Source organism: Alligator sinensis, unplaced genomic scaffold, assembly GCF_000455745.1.
Source record: "Alligator sinensis unplaced genomic scaffold, ASM45574v1 scaffold1059_1, whole genome shotgun sequence".
Classification (NCBI taxonomy): domain Eukaryota; kingdom Metazoa; phylum Chordata; order Crocodylia; family Alligatoridae; genus Alligator; species Alligator sinensis.
The window spans coordinates 595,047-614,538 of NW_005842103.1; the positions used below are offsets into that span (position 1 = coordinate 595,047).

Here is a 19,492-nt window from a genome sequence, read left to right on the forward strand (position 1 = left end):
CAGGGATCTCCCACTGCAGTTACTCTACTTTTCCTCCCCTGACCTCTGGGCAGTGCCTGTCCTTCCCCGGCAAGCAGACGAAAGCCAGCTCCTGAGCCCAGCTTCTCCTTGCCAGAACAGAAGCCCTCAGACACACGCAGCAGCAAGGTTTCTTGGTCCAGCTCAGGTCTATTTATTAACATAAATAGTTAAGAACAAGTAAAATAGACTCCCGGCTCAAAGGCCCTGCAGCAAAGCAATCACGGGCAAGTAACACTGCTTCCTCGTCGTTCCCCTGCACGGCTCCTTGCCCCAGCAGCAGGACGGGGTCACTGCCCCTGGGCCCGCCGTCCTGCCTACACAGGAGGGACGGTCCCTGCCGGCCCAGGGCACCAGGGAGGATCCAGCTGCTGGTGCTGGGCTGACGACAGTTGCGGTCTTGGCCTCTACCAGGGACAAGACAGCAAGCGAGACAGGAGCCCTCTGCTCGGCACCGGATTCGGTCCGTCCCACTTCACCAGTCCCCTGCTGCTGCCCTGCCAGGCCCTCCCAGACCTCCACCGGCCCCAGGCAGCACAAAGCAAAAACATCAAGCTCATCCGCTCCTAGCGCAGGAAGGGCAGGAGCTCTCTCAACCGGCAAGGGAGAGGAGCATTGCCCCTACACTCTTACTACAGCCACGGCTGCTCAGGAGATGCAGCAGCACATCCCAGCAGCCTGGATCTGCACCAGCGCGTGCCTGGGGTGGGGGCGAGCACCCAGCCCAGCCCAGGGCAGGACCGAGGAGAAGCCAGTTAATCTAGTCTAGACAGAAGAGAGGTGCCCACAGCCCCAGGGGACAGAGAGCCCGATGCCCCGAGGCAGGTGCACTCGAGGGCACAGAACCGTCACCAAGGAAAGGGCCACGTGCCGGTGGAGACCAGAAACCCAGTCCCAAGCCCCTCCCCGTTCTCCACGAGGAGCAGAGTCATGCGGAGCCGCGGGGTCTACAAAAGGAGCTGGCAACGGGGCGCTCACGCGCGCCCCGCTCAACACCGCCTGTCCCCGGCTCGTCCCCTCCACCGCCAGGCGCTGCGGGCAGAGGGTCACTCCTGCATGAGACTGTTGATCTTGGTGAGCAGCACGTCCGTTTCAGCCTCTGGGAACGGAGACAGAAGCCGCGTTGGTCTAGGCGGCGTCCCCCACCTCCAGCCACCCCGGCTTCAGGAAGCGCTGCTCGGAGCAGGGCCCACGGGACTCCAGCCAGGCAATGCCCCCCGCGGCCCCGGGGAGCTGCGCCCGCCGAGGCAGGCAGGGCACGCGCTGGCAGCCGCAGGGAGATCCCAGGCACCAGCAGCCTCCGCGGGAGGACCGCGTGCTGCCTGCCAGGAGAGCCGGGGAAGCCCAGCCTGGCTGGGAAGAGTCCCACGACCAGACCGGCAGCCACGTCCCGGTCAGGGAGAGGGAGAGGGAGTCGCGCAGTGCAGCCGCTGCCCCGTTACCTGCTGGTTCTCTTCTCCGGGAGCATTTCCTAGGAAGTGGAACAAGCCTGAGGTTAGCTCGGAGGGCTGGGGGTCAGCACCCAGGCCTGTCCCCAGGAACCCACCCACCGCCACCTGGGCAGGAGCAAGACCCCTTGAGCGGCTCTGCTCGAGCCTGGAGGCCCCTGTAAAGGACCAGCAAGCTGGGGAGAGGCACAGGGCACGGGTGTCACCTCCCACCCACCTTGGGCTCTTGCTTCCACCCCCTTAGCTCAAGTTGCAAGGGCCAAGCCGACACCAAACAGGGCTAAAGGCACCCAGGGAAGACTGCTCGGGGCCAGGCTTCCCCTGTGCTGCAAGGATGAATGCCCCCTCCCATCCCAGCTGTTTTGCAGGATGCAGCAGGAGACGGGAGTTTCAGGGCTGAGAAACAGACTCCCCCCAGATGAGCAGGGAAAGCAACAGTTTGCCAGGCAGCGTGAAGGGCAAACAGCCTCAGGTGTGGCTCAGGGAGGGCAGCACCTCCTGCCTTGTACAGCACGAGGCCTCCTGCCCAGAACGGAGGCAGAGGGGTCAGAACTTACTGCAGGAGGACGAAGGCCCAGAGGATCAGGAGGATGGAAACACAGTCCACAACGATCCAGATCATCAGGTAGGTGTTGCTGGGCTGCAAGGCAATGACAGCAGGTCAGCATCCTGGGGCAGGGTACGTGCACCCCAGGAGGGGACTGACTGCAGCGCAGACGTGGCCCGTGCAGGCTCCACAGATGCCCTTGCTGGGCGACGAGCAAGGAGGATGCTCCGGCAGGCTTTGGCCTGGCCTCGGGGCAGCAGGGGCGGGTACACGACTGACCAGCATGTGGCCAGGCCATTTCACTTACGAGGATCCAGAGGGGACGGTCCATCTCCTTCAGCACCTGGCAGGCATTGGTGGTCACGGAGCTGACGCCAGCGCACCACAGCACGGAGAAGAGCCAGGGCCGGTTGACCACGTACAGGTTGACGGAGATGTTGTCCCGGCGGTACAGCCTGCAGAGGAGGCGGCAGCCAGCCAGCCTCGGTCAGGCTCCCCATGGGCGCTGCTCCGGGCCTGCGGAAGCGCCTCAGAGAGCAGCCACCTCCCCTCTGCCAGAGCCGTTCAGCTCCCATGGGCGCCCTGCCTATGCTCTGCACCCTCCCCGGGCTTGCACCTGATCTCCTCCGTGCTCATGTCCTGGTACGGGAGGTTCACCCGCCGCAGAGGCACCGTCTCATTCTGGAGCCTCTTCCGACAGTAGATCTGCTGGAATCCGGGTGCTTGCCGTTCAACCTGCTCCCTGAACCCCTCGGGCAGCCACAGGATCTAGGGGCAAAGGGGGTGCAGGGTGAGCGAGGGGGTGCAGGGCAAGAGCAGCCGGGAAGGGGTGCCATCAGAAGCGATCCCTGATGGCAGGGATCCCTGCACATGTCCGGGGCGATGCAGACGGGGTTGTAGTCAGAGCTGCAGGGGGTGGGTGTGGCAGGGCGGAGGGAGGTGGAGGGCACTTGCCACTTTCCCCGCTCTGGTTCACACCCATTCCCAAGCCGTGTGTCACTGTTTACACACCAGAAGGCGGGGCAGCCGAGCGGATGTGCCAGGCGGGTTGCAGCTTTCCCTGCAGGGTTTGGGCAGACGCCACTCCGCAGCACCCTGCCAGTGGCACCGAACACCTCCAAATGGCGGTGCTGATCCGCACCAGCGCCAAGACGCCCGGGCTGCTCTTGCTGGCTGGGCATCCCGCAGCCCCAGGGCATCCCCTGGGTGACACGATGGAGGCCGCAGCCCTCGTGGGGACTGCGCTGGGGGGCCCAGAGCATCTGGGACAATAGTGACGGGCAAACACAGGAGGGCTCGAGGCGGAGACAACACGGGCATGCCCTGCCCCATGGGGAAGACCAGTGCTCTGCCCCCGAAAGAGCAGAGACAGGCAGCCGGGTCCTGCTCTGGGCCCAGGCGCTCACCATCTGCGGCGGGATGCCGGACCGGAGGATGGTCTCCACGGTGGCATTGATGAAGTGCTGGTAGTCGCTATGGTTCTCGGGACGGAGGTCGAACATGACGGAGAGGTTGTGTTGCCGGGCCTCTCCCAGCACCTGCTGCAGGGATGGGATCCTCTGGTGCTCTGCCCGGTGTCGGTCCTCGCCAGAGAGGCTCTGCACCGTGGGGAAGGGCTTCTTCTGCAAGGGGCAGCTCTGTGTCAGTGCCCGTCCCGTGCAGGTTGAGGCACTCGCGGGAGACCCCCGGGTCCCCCCCACTGGCCTCTCGGGGCACCCGCTCAGTGCAGGAAGAGGGGTTCTCCCCACGCCCACGATGCCCCTTCGTGCCAGCACAGGGCACCGGCAGCCTGAGAGCGCAGAGGCCAGCACTACCCTGCCCTGTACCCATGCAGCCAGACAGCATCCCCCACTTCCTCAGACGCCCCCTCCTAGCCAGCGCTGCAGCAGCTCCAGCCCAGGGCAAGTGCTAGCAGCCAGGCACGGGGCAGAAGATGCACCCAGGGGAGCACGAGGGCTGGGGAAGGAGGGTGCCTTTGTTCTGGGAGCCCGGAAGGCTGCGAGCAGCTGGGCCCACGTGCCTGGCAGAGCCCAGCGCTCCTCTCCCCGCGGCCAGGTGGCCTCCCTGGGGCAGCCCACCTCCAGGAACCAGCTGCCGGCATCCAGCTGCTGCAGCTCGGTCCAGTTGAAGGTGGTGGCGTTCATGGCAGCTCGGGCAGGGAACTCGTCTTGCACATTGGTGGTCCTGGTGAGCTTGGCATCGTGCATCAGGAACGGGACCCCGTCGGCACTGGCGGAGGCAGGCGGGGGGCACCCTGCTCCCCTTGCCAGGCCCGTGCCCATGTCTCCCTGCCTCCGGCTGCCCTCCCTGCTGCCCCCTTACCTCACCGTGACGTCCGTCTCGAACACACGCACGCCGCACTGCGCCGACTTGCTCAGCGACATGAGGGTGTTCTCGGGAGCCAGCTGCAGCAGGGACCGGAGTTAGCGCGGGGAGAGGACGGGCTGCCGAGGGCCCCGCGTGCCCGCTCCCTGGCTCGGCTCTACCACGGCTCCCACAGGCAGCTCGGGCTGGGCTTGCAAGGAGCCGAGTCCCCAGACTGGGCCCGGCGGCTCCAACTCCAGCCGGGGAGCGCAGGTGCCGAGGGGCATGTCCCCATCAGGGCTGCTTTCAAGCCCCCGCGGCCAAGCTCTCTCCAGAAGAGCCGGGTTGTGCCTGGCCCGGGGGGCACAGGACGAGGGCAGCACCGAGCTGCCCCAGCCCGGGCAGGCAGCGAAGGCAAGGTCTGGGATGAGCAGCGTCCCGGCTTGCCACTCACCATGGGGGCCCCGCGGTGCCCAAACAGGTCTGGCTTGGGGGGCAGCTGGCTCTCCTCCAGGAGGCAGGGGGAGGTGATGGCCAGGGGGGCCAGGTAGAGGGCAGCCATCGTGCCGAAATATCCCAGGAGCAGCAGCACGCGGAGGCCTGCAGACACGTGGACAAGGCGAGCTGTCACTTCCAGGGGCTCCAGAGGATGGGGCACAAGACCAAGACTGGCCTCAGGGCAGTGACCGGTCCCCCGAAAACCCAGCTCCCCCGGGGCGGGCCAGAAGGGAGCAACCGCCCAGCCGGGGCAGTGGGGGACACTGAGGTGACTCCATCCTCAGTCTGGGAAGCCAGGTGGGGATTCCTCCTCCCCCCACCCCAAACATGCCCCTGGGAACACATTCTGCTCCCCCGGGCTCTGGCCCCAGGCACCCTCCCCAGAGGGCAGGGGGTCCGTGCGGAGGGCTGGGGCCGACCCCCGAAGGTACCTGCACTGCTGCTGCAATAGAAGGTGCTGGCCAGGGGCCAGGCCAGCAGCGTCATGCCCGCCACGGCGCCGATGTGCAGGAAGGGACCCGTGGCCTGGAGGCGAATGCCAGCATCACTCAGCTGCCCACGATGCAGCCCAGCTCCATCCTGCTGCACGCCCCCCCGCCCGGGGCTCCCCTGCGCGACTGCTGCGGTCACCCCTCCACCTGCCCCAAGCTGACCGGAGCCCACCCCAGGACACGGGCTTTGGGGGTGCGGGGAAGAGGAGACAGGGCCCGGTCCTGCACAGGAGCAGGACGCAGGGGAGGAGTCGAGGAAGCATCAGCTTTGCTGCACCGGGGGCCGAGTTCAGGCACCCACTGCCCCCGCCCCCCCGCCTGCTGGATGGGGCCAGGGCCACGCTCCGCTCTCACCTGCAGGGAGACGTACGCGCTCTGCCACTCCTCAGCCCACTGGACGTCCAGCCCCACGAAGGCAGCCACCACGAGCAGTGCGGTGAGGACCAGGAGGATCTGCAGGGGAGGAGCTGGACACTGCAGGTGTCTGGACACCCACCCGGGGCCAGCCCCGCTGCAGCGCACCCCCTCCCCAGGGACCTCCACTCGCTTACACCCCAGCGAAGAACCAGCTCGTTTCAGAGCCCCCGAGCCCGGCTACGACCTTTGGGCTCAGACAGCCGCTTCTCCCCTGTGCATCCAGCACATGCCAGCTGCTCCCCTGGTCCAGTCCTCTGGCCCCTGGGGCCAAACCCTCCAGGGACCAGGTGCCATTTCTTCCCTGCTCCAGCTCGGGGTGCAGGGTGCACTGGCTTCGAGGGTAGGCGCCCGCCCCGTCTGCCCGGCACCGGGTTTGCATTACCTTGTGCAGCCAGTGTAGCTTCAAGGGCTGTCCGCAGAGCTGCAGGCACAGGGCCAGGACCTGCAGCGAGAGCACGGGTAAGGGCAAAGCGGAGCGGGGCACCCCGGCCACCCCACCCCGCCGAGCCCCAGACCAGCAGCTGCCCAGGGCAGGAAACCCCTTCTTCAGGGCACGGAGCCAGGGGCTGCTTGCGTCCGCCCCGCACCAGCACGAGGCCGGCACGTCCCCTTGTCCTCAGCTCCGGCGGTCGGCGCGAGGGTCCCAGGCAGGCGGGCGCGCGGCGGGGCTCACCAGCAGCAGAGCCGAGTACGTGAGCAGCAGCGCGGAGGCGGCCAGCAGGATCGGGGACCAGTCCACCCACGACTGCGTCTGCCGGAAGAACCACCTGTGAGCAGAGGGGCAGTCAGCGGGGCCGGGCACACGCGGGGGCCGAGGGGGCGCGGGGGCCATCACTCACTCATTGAAGTTGTGGAAGTCGTTGAGGAGGACGAAGGCGAAGTAGAGCCAGACGAGCGCGAAAAGGCACACGGCCAGGAGCAGCAGCCACCAGCTGCGGTCGCACTGCAAGGCAGGAGGGCCGCGGACGTCAGGGGACCCTGCCAGCCCCACAACGCGCCAGGGCCATACGGGGTGGAGGAGCATCCCGGGGATCCCTGGGGGCCCGGGTGCTACGCAGGCGACCAGCGCGGGGCGGCCACTGCAGCTTGGGCAAGCCGGCCGGGGGAAGCGCCCGGGTCTGCCCCGGGGGAAGGCGGGTTGGTGGTGCCCAGCAGGCAGGGAGGGAGGGAGGAGCAGGGTTGGTGGATACAGCCGAGCAAGGGGGAGCTGGGACCCTCGGGGATGAGGATGGAGCGGCAAGCCCCACGTCCGTGGGGAAGCGCCCGGGCGAGCAGCAGCCCAGCCCCGAGGCTCGGTGCAGGGCCAGGTGCTGCCGCGGCAGCGCAGGGGAGTTCCCAGCCGCGGCTGCAGACGAGACAGGACAGGACAGGCCACGGCTCGGCCCCACCCGTGGGAGCAGGCGGCCGGCCAGAGTCCCAGGGCTCTGCTCCCCGCGCCCGGCTACGCTTGCAGAGGCTCCAGGACCCAGCAAAGTCCTGGAGGCGCCCAGGGGACCCCGCTAGCCTGGCACGCCCCCACCCCACCATGCCCCTGCTCCCAGCTGGGGACCGGCCTCGTGCGGTGCTGGAGCTCAGCGTGCTGCGAGAACGGGGCTTCCCGCCACCCCGGAGACGTGCTGCAAGACACGGGCCGAGGGGGAGCTGCTCTCCATCCCCGTCCCCAAGCCCGGGGCCAGACCCAGCGGCCGCCCGTCCCCTTGGGGCAGGGCTCCGGCAGCTCAGCCTCCCCTGCCCGTGGACCCTGTCCCCAGAGCCGCCTGCATGCGAGGCCCGCGAGAGCCGCACAGCGAGAGCCAGCAGGCACCAAGGGGTCCCGGCCCCGCGCTCACCTTGGTGGTCCGCAGGCCTTTCTTCTTCTTGCCCGAGGCGCACCGGCAGCCGTACAGACAGAGCAGGCAGGTGGCACAGGCCTGGCAGCAGGCAGGGCACTCCTCCATGGCGCCGGGCGGTCAGCGCCTGCAGGGAGCACACGGCTAGAGCAACGTGGCCACGAGCCTGGAGACCAGCACCCCTGGGGGCTGCGGGCTGGGGGTCTCTGCCCCCCGGGCACAGCCTGCGAGCTGCCCCCAAGCACGGGGCAGGGCCAGGAACGCCGCTCCCAGGCTGGAAGGCAGCAGGCAGGGACATGGGACGGCCCGACCTGCCTGGCAGGCTGCTGCGCCGCCCCCGTGCCCGGCAAGCCGGGGCAAGCCTGGGCCCAGGTGCGTGGCTCGGCGCTCCGGCTGCAACGCAGAGGGGAACGCGGGGACCCGTCTGCCGCAGCAACGGGGTCCAGCCTCCCCCAGCCCCAAGCCACAGCGACCAAGTGGTGCAAAGGCGTCGGGGGTACAACCCCCCGGGCACTGCAGCAGGCTTGAGCAAGCGTGCACGGGCTGCCCGCAGACACGTGCGGGCCGAGCCTGCCAGCGCCCCTGCCACTCCCATCGCACGCTGCTGGGAAACTCCTGGAGCTGCCCCGTGACTTCCCCACCACCCGAGGAAAAACCTGGGAGCTCTGCCCTGCTGCCCGTGCCCGCTGGGTGCAAAGGGCTTGGGAGGGTGGAGAGAGCTGTGCTGCAGGGTGGGGGTGCTGGAGCTCCGTGCAGGCGGGTTTGGGGGCTCCAGGGACCGGCACCCCTGCCCGATGCTCCCAGGCAGCGCCTTGCAGCCCCAGCACAAGACTAAGTGACTCTGCAAAGGGCACGGGGGAAGCTAGTGGCAGAACCCCCTTCCTTTTGCCTGCCCCATGACCATTACCCCAGCAGGGAACAGCCCCAGCCCCCAGTGACCCCCGCCCTTGCTTCCCCGTGCACAGCAGCCCCTTGCAGAGGCCTCCCGGGCCGGGAAGCCGTTGCCATGGACACTGGAGGACATTCCTGCCCGGGACGGGCATCGTGCAGCCCCGTGCGCAGGGAGGGCACCGGCCCCCGGCTGCGCGGCCGAGCCCCCAGTGCAAAGCAGCAGGACCAGCAAGGAGGGGACCACGCAGCCCGGACACCTAGTTCCACGCCCAGCTCGGCCACCCCCTTCCGGTGCCTCAGTTTCCCCCCTCTGTAGAGCACGGGCGCCCCTCGGCAGCCTCCCCCGAGCCCCTGGACACGGGTCACCGGCACCTGGCTGCGTGTGGGAGCAGCAGTCTGCCCGCCCCGGGCGAGGGCCCCAAGCGCCGGGGCGCGGGATCTCCAGACACTCGTCCCCACGGCGTACAGGGAAGCCCTGGTGCCACCGCCCCCGCTAGGGCAAAGGGCAGAGGGTGCAGCCGGGAGGGCAGGGCAAGGCAGGGCAGGGCAGAGGCCTGCCTCGACACCGCTGTGCAAACACAGGCACTGGACGCTCGAACTCGGTGCCAGGTGCCCCCAGCTCCGGGGCCTCCGTGTCACCGCAGACCCAGGAACAGGCTCCCCTCCCCAGACCCGGGGCTGCAGGAGCTGCGGCTTCCAGCTTCCCCGCGAGCAGGGCCGGGGGGCCAGGCCCCCGGGGACTGGCACGCCAGCCACCCCGTCACCGTCCTGGGGATGCATGCGCTGCCAGGGACCAGGCTGGCCAAGCCCCGCAGGACTACAGCGCAACTCCCAAAGCCCCTCCTGCGGGCTCAGCCCCCAGCAAGAGCGCGGTTTGCAGAGACCCCCACCCCTGCGACCAGGTGCAGCGCTACCTGCTCCGGGGCTCGGCGGCGCCTGCAGCAGGTGGGCACCCCTGGGCCGCGCGGCTCGGAGCCGTCCCCACAGGCTGCGGCTCAGTCCTCTCCCGGGCTGCCTGCGTCTGCCTGGCTCCCAGCCCGAGCGCCCTCCCCTCCGCGCCCAGGTGCGTGCCTTGCCTCGCCTCTCCTCACCTGCGCACCAGCCAGCCAGCCCCGGTGCCGCCTACAGGGCTGCGGCTCCCGGCTCGAGCCCCAGCGCATGCAGGCACCAGCGGGCTGGCTCGGGGGCCGGCGGGAGGAGGCAGGGCACGGGGTCGAGGTCTGGGGCTGGGAATGCCTTTGTCCCATTCCCCGTCCTGTCACTCACCCGAGGGCTGGGTGCAGCCTCCGCTTTGTGGCAGCTCAGGAGCCAGAGCGGGGGCCCGGGGCGACGAGCGACGGCACGCCGGAGTTTGCAGGCAGCCCACGCTCCAGCCGGATTAAATTCCCGGGACAGCTCCGGAGATGGGCAGGCGGGGGGAAGAGGTGGACAGAGGCAGGCTCCTGCTGCCACCGGGGCCTGCTCCTAGGAGCAGGAGAAGTTTGGGGGAAAAGACTTGGTTCTGCTCCATCTGAGAACAGCAAGCCTCGCACCCAAGCACTTACCGGGGGAAGCAATCCCGAAAGTGACAGGTTGCATTGGCCAGCGCGCAGGCCTCGAGGACGAACTTTGCAGGAAAGAATAGACGGAGCGGGGCGGTAAATGGAAGTGGCCTAAAAAATACCCCCAGCCAGGGCGAGACCCACGCGCCTTATCAGTTTTGGGCAGGGGAGAGGTTCAGAACAAAGAAAAAGTTAGATCAGACCCGTCCAGACCCCGCGCCGCGCTAGCCGCATGGTGCCAAGTTAAGGCACATACAGTGGAGATAATGGGGCTAGAATTAAAACAGCAAGGAGGTAGCTAGCGACTGGAGCGGGGCCTGTCGAACTGGCAACAGGTAGGAGCAAGATCCCCGAAATCCTCAAGTAGCGGCAAGACTGGAGAAGGCCGCGGATGACCCAAAGCCGAGAGGCAGCCTCAGCGCCAAGGGTGGTCACGTCACAGCACTTCGACTACTCCAGCGATCAAGTGCAAGGAGGAAAGTCGTGCACTTGAGCGAGTCCCCGTTGTGAACTGGGGACTCGGCAGCTGGAAGCGACGGTCACAGGCCGACTCTGGGCCACCCCACGCAGCGCGGTGCTGGTGCAGGGTAATGCAATGCTCGGATGCACTGAGGGAGCCTCTTCCAGCAGAGGAAGAGAGGATGCAGAGGAAAGGCTGAGCTGCGGCGGGTACCGGTGCAATGAAGGGGTCCTAGGGCGATGCGGCGAACGGAGATGCAATGGGGACACGCTGGCAGATGCTGGGGGAAGAAGCAGATGGTCTCTCCACGGCGGGCAGCAACAGCGTGAGCAAGTCTGCAAATCCCACAGCCTCAGCACCGGACGGTCACGCTGCCAGAGACCCAGGTGCTGCCTGGGAGACCCCACAGTGCAGGAGGGCTGCAATGGCAGCCTGTGCCCCCACGTCACCAGCTCTGGGGACATCCAGGGCACAAGAGCCCCCCCGGCAGAGCATAGGCCAGCCCACCCCGCCGGTCTGCCTGCCTCCAGCTCCAGTGCTCGGGGCAGGGAAACCCGGCACCCCCCCACTCGAGCCCCCTTGCCTGGCCGCCGGCTTCGCCTGTGCAGCGCGTGCACGGCCGTGGCTCGAGCGCCCAGGGCTGAACGCCGCGTGGCTCGTCCCCTCCCCTGTGAAGCGCCGGACTCAGCCCCGACGTCGCCTGCGGAGCCTACCTGCACGGCGCGGAGCTGCTGGAGGCCTGCGCTAGCACACCCGCGCGTGCCAGCTGCAAAGGCCCGGTGCAGAGCTGGCGGTCATTGCAAGCGCTCCTGGCTCGGGGAGCAGAGCTGCTCGCCCCCAGAGCGCGAGGGTCGCCTCCAGCCGATCCGCGCGTGCTGGCAGCGGCTTCGAGCCATGCAGACGCTGCCCAGCGCGTGACAGCCGGCTCCCCTCCAGCAGCCAGGCGACTCGGGGGCTCTCCGGGCACAGGGGAGGGAATTTGGCCCTCCCTAGAGACGTCCCCGCGTCTCGCTTACACGGGGCCCGTCCGTCCCCGCGCAATCCCTCCCCCCGCCCAGCTGCTGCCCGGCTCCTCCGCCGAAACAGCAGATGATCTGGGGGACACGGCGCTACTTTTCCATGAGCAAGCGAGCTTTCCTGTGCGACCCATCTGGAGGGCAGAAAGGAGCGTCCTGGCTTGCAAAGCCACGTTGCGTCCCAGACCAGCCGTCTGGCAGATACACAGGGCCCTTTATTCCAGCCAGCGCCAGGTGATTTTCCACTGCGACTCCCCCTCTGCCGTCCCCGTGGCGGGATTGCAGCCCGAAGCGCCGCCCCACGTGAGCCCCCATCACTGCCGAGACAGGCTTTGCAGAGGGGGCTGAGGAGGAGAGGAGCACTTCCACGATGTATTTGAACTCCTTGAAGCCCAGGACTTGGCACGATGCAGGCAGGGAGTAGGTACTTTTGGGAGGAGTCAGGTTTATCATCAGCAGCAAGGTCTTTGGAAGGGGATCGGGATGTCCTGGCCTCTTGGCCGGAGACTCGGGACCCGTCAGGGTGGATTATGCCACACCTGTGCAGGTATCGCATCTTCCACGAAGCCCTCCACAGGGGTCACAGCCGGGGACGGGACTCTGGTCCAGAGGGTTGCAGCGGCTGCACACCTGCATGCATGCGTCTTGCAGCAAAGGGCGTGAACCTGAGCTCCTGGAGAGCAGAGGCGCTGCATCTCCCACCCCGTGGCTCTCAGCCCCCGGCCGCCTCCTCATCCCATTGATCTGGGCATCGTGCAAGACCACGAGGGGCCCAGGTCGGTGCAACGAGGCATGGCTTCATTTGCAGCCGCACCCTGGTCCTGCCCAGGACCTTGGGCTGCGCCCTCGCCCCTGGGGGCCTGCAGCCAGCCCGGAGCTGCCGCACCCACCCCGCCCACACGGGGGACACCCAGCTCCCTCCAGCTCTATGGCTCTTTCCTGCAGGAAGTCGCTCACTACGGTCCTTCTTTCCACCACCTTTTACTCTATGCTCCTGCCCGAGGCCCCCTCGTGGGACTGCCCCAGCGACTGCCTGTTCACAACTGACACACGCCCGGAACCATGCTCCCATTCTCATAATCTTTGTTTCCTGAGCGGAACGCACACGAGCTGCCATGTTTTCTGAGGTCACTCAGGATGGAAGGCCCGGCAGCCATCTTTGTTAGGGGCAGCGTGCTTTCCCCGCCCCACCTGAGGGGCAGCAGCCATCTTGGCTGAGGGCACCGGGAGCGTCAGATCCCGGGCGGCGCCATTTTGAATCCTGGCAAAACCTGTGGCAACGGGCGCGACGCCGGACCCCGCGCGCCCTCCCCGCGGATACGGCACGGCCCCAACTCCTGGCCGGCGGGGTGCGGAGGCAGCGGTGGGCGCCTGGCTAGGGGGGTCGGGGGAAGCTCCGCGGAGTCTGGCCCGAGGCGGGAGGGCCACCTTTCCCCTCACACAGGGCTCTGGCCCACTGCGCATGCGCGGCCCAGCCGGCGCGCAGGGCCCCACTACGCATGAGCACCCCAGCCGGCGCGCACTGCTGCAGCAGCGCCGCTAGAGGGCGCCAGAGAGCAGGGCGCGGGGCAGAGCTGCGCATGCGCCCGGCGGCAGCAGGGGGCGCTGCAGGCCTCCCTCGAGTGCATGGGGGGAAATGCAACCCCCTGAAAAGCACCCCTGCCCTGCAGCCAGCGGCGAGCAGAGCTGGGCACACCCCTTCCCACCTGCAGAGCAGTGCCAGCGCCCAGGAAAGCTCAGACCTCCTAGAATTGGGGCCCAGATGCACTGCCTGCACCTGCAGACCACAGGCTAGGAAGGACCTGGTCCTCCACAGGCACTTGTCACAGCAACTGCATGGTGCTCAGCATCCTTCTTGAGCCCCGCATCTTTGGCTGCCTCCGTGCACGGCCCCGGGGTTGGGCAGGGCAGGTCTAGTGCTCTCCGTGCATCCAAGAGCCTGCAGCCCAAGACGCGCAGCTTGGCCCTCTGCAACTTGGGCGATCAGAATAGCCAGCGTAGGCAGGATGTTGTCTAGAGCTACAGATGCAGCAAAACCACAGCAACGCTGAGCCTGGGGCACAGAAGTGGGGGAAGATGCACTTTGGCAGCAGAGGCGCAGGGAGAGCTGGTAGCACTGCCTGACCCACGTCACGAGGCCTTTGCTTACAGTTTCCCCCAATTCTGCCCTTGGCATGCATCTCAGTCTGATGTTGCTAGAGGTGGGGGGGAGGGCGGGCAGGAAGTGGGTTGCATGATTGTTTTGTCTTTAGAAGGGCCCAGTGGTTCTCTCCGAAAAGTATTTTCATGTACACGGATAAACAAAAACAGATTCAGCCCCAGACAAAGCACTCGGCATGGAAAGAAAGAAGTCTCAACACAAATATTTAGTTCAGTAATATCAAACATCTGAGTGGTCTTCCAGTGACGAGAGGAAAATGTTTGCCCACATTAAAGAATTCTTGTCATCTCTGCTAGGACGCTCATTCCTTGCAGAACGGACCGAGCGCGCTGGCCGCCAGCGCCAGATGCATCTTTTACAGGGGCAGTAAAAAACATCTGGATTTGGTCATAAATGCACATTTTTGGGAACTATGCAGTTTGCATATGCCCAGTTGAGACTTCTTGGATTTTTAGCATCCCTGTTTGGGCTGCAGAGGAGAGCAGGATTTTCCCCTCCAGTTGCACATCTTAGCATGCTGCTGACCATGCAGGGTCCCGGTCCCCAAATCAAGGGAAAGGAGCCTCTCTGGTGCACTCAGTGCGTTCTCCCTTCCTCTGCTGCACACTGGAAGTAGGGGGGAGGGAGAAGTGGGGTAAAAGGGATTGGGACAAAGACCAGGGGTGAAGCAAGACTAGGACAAGCATCCTATGCAGGGGAAGCTGGAGTGCAACACTGCAAGGGGTAGTTAGCCGTGTTAGTCTGGAGTTGGGCAGAAGGCAGGATAACTATACACCTTGTAGACCAATTCAATAAGAGAATAGGCTTTCATGATTTCAAGCTCATTTCATCAGATCCTAGAACAAGGTTCCAAGGGAAGAAAAGCCAGATTGGACAGAGGAGTGAAGGAATGGATGGCAAAGCCATCTCCCTTTCATGTAGAGCCTGGAGCTCAATTGTGAACACTTCCCGCGTGTTCCCTGTGCCACAGCCGCCAGTAATAGCTGTGGAGCCCACTAGCAAAGTGCATCTCGCTTCCCCCCTCCCCAGGCTGATTTATACAGACAAGCCTCCTGCCTACACTGGCTATTTGGGTCAGGCCAGTTCACAGGGGTTCAAGTTGTGCATCTTGGGCTGCAACTTTAGATGCACAGGAGAGCACAAGATCTACCCTGCCCAGCCCCTGGTAGGATACCTGGGCCTTGCACAGAGGCAGCCAGAGATGAAGGCCTGAAGAAAGCTTCAGGGAAAGAAGAGCCCAAGATTCTCACTTGGCTGCAATCTGTGTGGAGGAGAGGGGCAATCAAGGGGCAGGGGGAACCTGCCTGAAAAGGTGCATGCCTCAGAACCTGCCAAAGCACCAAAGAAGCCTTTGCTCAAGCAAAAGACCCCCTGACATCGGGAACAAGCAGCTCTCAAGGACAAAACATCTGTGTTTATCTTGTGGTGGATGTGAAGTTCCCGTCTGCCTATTTGTTCCAGCTCCTCAAGCCTGCCAGGCCTTTATTGCATTGCTTGTTTGCATTGCAGCAGGGTCTGGGCACCCTATAAAACCAAACAGAAAAGCAGAAGCCTTATGCTAAAAGAGACAGCCACTGCCCTACAACACTTAGCAACCAAGTACAACCTTGGCATGCAATAGCCATTTGTGGCCCTGACCTTCAGGATTTCGTGTTCCCCTGCACCCCCCACCACAGAATTCATCATCAATGCAACTCTGGGACAGGACTTGGAGAGTCAGGGAAAGGTTTTAAAGTAAATGGGACATGGGAGAGAGGGTCTGGCACCTGTGGCAGACTTGCATGAGGCTATAGAACTTGACCTGTCATTTCACTTGGATTATGGTACTTTTAGACTCGGTTCAAAAACTGCACAGGAATTTTGTATTTGGTTCAGTGCTTGTTCTCTGGACACCATGCCTGATATCTTCCCATCATTTCCCCTTTGTTCAGTTCTAATGTTCATGTTAATTTTTTTTTTTTTTAAATAAAAGTGTTAGCACACTATTCTAGAGGGTGCACTTTAATTTTTTTATTTTAAAGAGATTTTTCCAAGTCTGGAGGCTCACAGCTGGAACACCACTAAAACTCAGCCCCTGTCAGGAAGTCCCATGCTGTGTGCAGTTGGTGCCTTTCAGGTAATTATTCAAATCCTTCTGACATTATAAAGACCAGTGACAGTGTCACACAAATGCTGTTTAGTTTGCTTTCACCCTCATTTCAGGTATTCACAGAGCTGATGTTCTGGCGCTAAGAGCCAACAGCTTGGGGTGATCTCAACTGCTGCTTTTAGCTCAGCAGAGCCTCTTCAGAGTTCCCTCTTGCAGTCAGGCTAATCCCATTTAAGCCATCTCTCAGAATGATTATTGCCTAATGAGATCCAGCTCCTTTCATCCTGTATCTGGGATTGATTTTCACATGTTAAATACCATAGCCCAATTTCTGCTCTCCATTTAACTGAGAATGAGCATGATTGTATCTCACTACAGGCAGAGTTTGACAGAGTGGCTTTTCTTGTTCCAGTTATACCCAATATTTTTGGTACTTTACTTGGAATGGGCTGGGGAGAGAGGGAAGAGGAAGAGGCACTGAGATTTGTTCTTAAATGGGCTGAGTACATCACAAAGCTGGCTGGATTTTTTCCTTAACTCCCAAACCTAGAAGAGAATGTGTTTCAGACATGCTGAAGACACCCCTGGATTTATATTACACAGTGAAATAAATTTATCAGCTTGGCTAGATCATAAGCCAGTCCCTTTACAGAACAAAATTTAAGCACATTATATTGTACAATGAACACCTTCCATTTTTCACTCTGCCTCTTCTCATCTTTACTACCTACATGCAGCTACTTATAGCTTTGGGAGATTTTCTAGAAATATACTCTTATTTTAAGCTTTCATGTACTCTACACCGCTATAAAGCAAATTCGGCTTTTCAACCATCTACATCAAAGCTTTAAAGTGATCGAATCCAACTATATTTGTCCTCCCCCCCACACCCCGGCTTTCCTGTCTTCAGAGGGCTGATTTATCAGAAGAAAATATTTCAGTCAAGGCACAACAGGCTTGTACCTAGAGAAATAAAGGGTACGGCAGAAATAAAGTACATGGCAAATCATCCACGTGTTCATTACTGTGGTTATAGACATCCAGGAGCAGCAGGGTCTGTAACCAAATTTCAGCACACTTGTCAGAACCCAAAATTGAACCCAGGAGTCCCAAATCTCTCCATTTCCCTGCCATCGGGGAGGAGCCTTCCAGTCCACTGGCAAGGGCTGCATTTCATTCCCCTCTAGCAATTGGTCCATAAAGAAGATAATAGCCACCTACTGCTACTCTGTTAGCTCAAAAAGCAAGTTTACATTGAGAAGTTAAGGAGTCCAACTCTGTTGCCGACCTGTAGGAGGGTCTTGGAGTTCCCTGCAGCAGCATCTGCCTTTTAAAGTGTGAGGCATTGTATAACCCTACATTACAAGGACACCAAGACTGCAAAGACAATCCCAGCACCAAGAGGCATAATGAATTAGGATACTGTCCGCAATGGAAGGGAAGCATCTCCCCCGCCATCAGTGCACTTGTGAGCATTGCTCTGGATAGACTCGGGGCCAAGTAATAACTGAGGCCGTTTGTAGCTCACCTGCCTCATTTGCTGCAGAAATGAACCAGGGCACTGCAGGAAGAGAAAGAATGGCCTCCTGGTTAAGCAAATAAATGCTTCTGGGCATAACTGTTTTATTCTAGTCTAGGCCTCAGTGCTTGTGAGACCTTGGGAAGCCACTTTAAAACAAATATTTTCCAAGTTGGTCACAAAGCCTGCATGTTCCTTATTTTCTGGAAACTTAACTTGAGACACCCGAGGTCAGAGTAGAGGTCAGCACGCTCAGTGCAGCTTCAGCTCTCACTGAAGAGTCAGGATTGAGGTCACACCACTTGTGTACCCAGAATTAGTTGGTACTTTTGACTATTTTGGCTTTAATCTGTGCACCAGTTTTTACTGCACCTTGGCAGGAAGTGTCTTCTATTTTAAGTATAGGAAGATAAATCCCTTCACATCTGTAACGCTGAGGTAGCACGATGAAGACATCGTGGAAAAGCATTTTGAGCGAGCTATTCCACAAGAACCACCTACCCTGTGTGCTCAACCAAGCTCGGAGGCACGCGTCTTTCCTGCAGGCACACATTTCACTGGGGTGTTACGCAGGATTGAAATGATTGTTTTCCTTTAAAAGCCAATTTGTTGTTTGGAAAAAAAAAAAATCTCAAGCTAATTCAGCCTTTAAAGATGTTTATCATTTGCCATTTCCTAATTAACTTATAATTAGCTACAATTAAGTGTGCAACACAATTAAGGGGAATTGAAGCCAGAATATTAAATAGGGGTTTTAATATGTGGCAAGAGATTATGCTCATAGGATACAATATAGAACTATAATTCACTTCAGTTTAAAGGAGCACATGGTTCTTGGCCTGCCCAGGAAGTTCTCCAGCTCTACTACAGGAGAGTTTTCCCAGCCACAGGAAAACGGATCCATTTTCCCCATGTAGACAAGCTTCATAAGGCGGATTACGAGATGCAGCCTACCAAAAGGGGCACGTCAGGGCTCTGCCTAGACTAGGCTAGTTTGCCCTTGGTTAGGAGCACTTGCAGAGCAGCGTGGTAAGAGACTCGCCCATTAAGTACCTCTGCCTGTATTGAGGATCTCAGGAGCAATGCTATTTCTCTTTTCTGTAAGCAGAGGCACTTCTCATCTATTCCCATTTTGTACATTTGCTGCTATAATGACTTTGGCATTTAGACTTCTTTGCTGTTTGTGAGCTGTTAAAATTTACCATTGTTTTAGTACTGGAGATGAACCTGGGTAATAGGATGTTTGCTCTTACCTGTTGGCAGGCCTGTAATTTGTGCTCAGAGTTAGCGTTACCACAGAATTACACCGTTACCCGGAGAGGATACAAACAGTGCATTAGACCAGGTTGCAAATGAAATGCAATTATTTATTGCAAAAGCCAGCTTTTCTTTTTCATTACTCCGAGTTTCAGAGTGCTTTCACACACCAGCTACAGCTCATCGCTTTTGTTATTAAACTGTAACCTCTCTTGTAGTATCATTAAGGAGCTAACCAGCTCTTAGAAAGGAGAATACACAAGTCAGTGTTCTTGCAATAGTAGACATTGCTGAGCATGGTCATCACAAGCAAGCTCAGTGCTCAGACTTAGGCTCCTGTAGCTGCATTGGGACACTCGCATGCCATTTTCAGCAAGGTGACAAAGGAAGAAATACTACAACCAGAATACTCCAGTACCAGCACATCCATGCAACAACTTTTTGTCCTAGGAGTGCCATTCACCCCTGCAGCCAGCTCTCCAATTCCAACAGCTTTTCCTCTGCTCCAGAAAAGAGCACCAAAGCCCTCAAAGAGAAGCCACCCTAAAGCCTTACCATCACCACCATCAAGGAATCCATGCCTTGCCCCACACCCTCCTGTCCCTCTAACACACAGTGGGTTCCCTTCGCTATCTCTAACACAGTCTAGTTAGCTATTGCCCACTTAGCTGCTAGATAGAGAACACCACTGTCCTTTCTCCTGGGCCCTACATAGGTTCCCTAGGATAACATTTAACAAGGCATTCTCAGCTACTTTAGGATAAGCCTTTACTTCTGTTCATGGAGAAGCTGTTTGACTTCCTAGACTAGTAGCCAACCACAGTAGAGCTCACAATAAGGATCCTTAGCATTTTCCACTGCCCTAGCCCTTCCCAGGTATCAACTCACCCTCTGTTCCTGGGGAGCAGACTTCCCCAGCTTTTCCAGAGCCACAAGAAGGAGACTAGAAACTCACCAGCCAAGTAAGCCAGAAACAGCTGCTGGTTGCAAAACCCATGCTTTAAAG

General features: G+C 61.0%; 1 protein-coding gene across 2 annotated transcripts; it reads right to left on the reverse strand.

The window, feature by feature from the left end:
• Positions 1–930: 930 nt before the first annotated feature.
• On the reverse strand, positions 931–19,465 carry GDPD2 (glycerophosphodiester phosphodiesterase domain containing 2). Of its 2 annotated transcripts, none has more exons than XM_006024432.3 (16): positions 19,375–19,465; positions 7,553–7,679; positions 6,563–6,666; positions 6,397–6,490; positions 6,106–6,165; positions 5,661–5,759; positions 5,247–5,340; positions 4,772–4,917; positions 4,336–4,418; positions 4,092–4,242; positions 3,420–3,635; positions 2,630–2,781; positions 2,321–2,468; positions 2,024–2,106; positions 1,461–1,489; positions 931–1,117 (listed from the first exon to the last, which is right to left on the reverse strand). In XM_006024432.3, the coding sequence occupies exons 2-16, from the start codon at positions 7,658–7,660 to the stop codon at positions 1,065–1,067; spliced, it is 1,620 nt and encodes a 539-aa protein (XP_006024494.1). In that variant the 5' UTR covers positions 7,661–7,679; positions 19,375–19,465; the 3' UTR covers positions 931–1,064. The 2 variants fall into 2 exon arrangements, with proteins under 2 accessions (XP_006024494.1, XP_025060818.1); XM_025205033.1 differs by lacking the exon at positions 19,375–19,465 and adding an exon at positions 9,358–9,493.
• Positions 19,466–19,492: the final 27 nt, after the last annotated feature.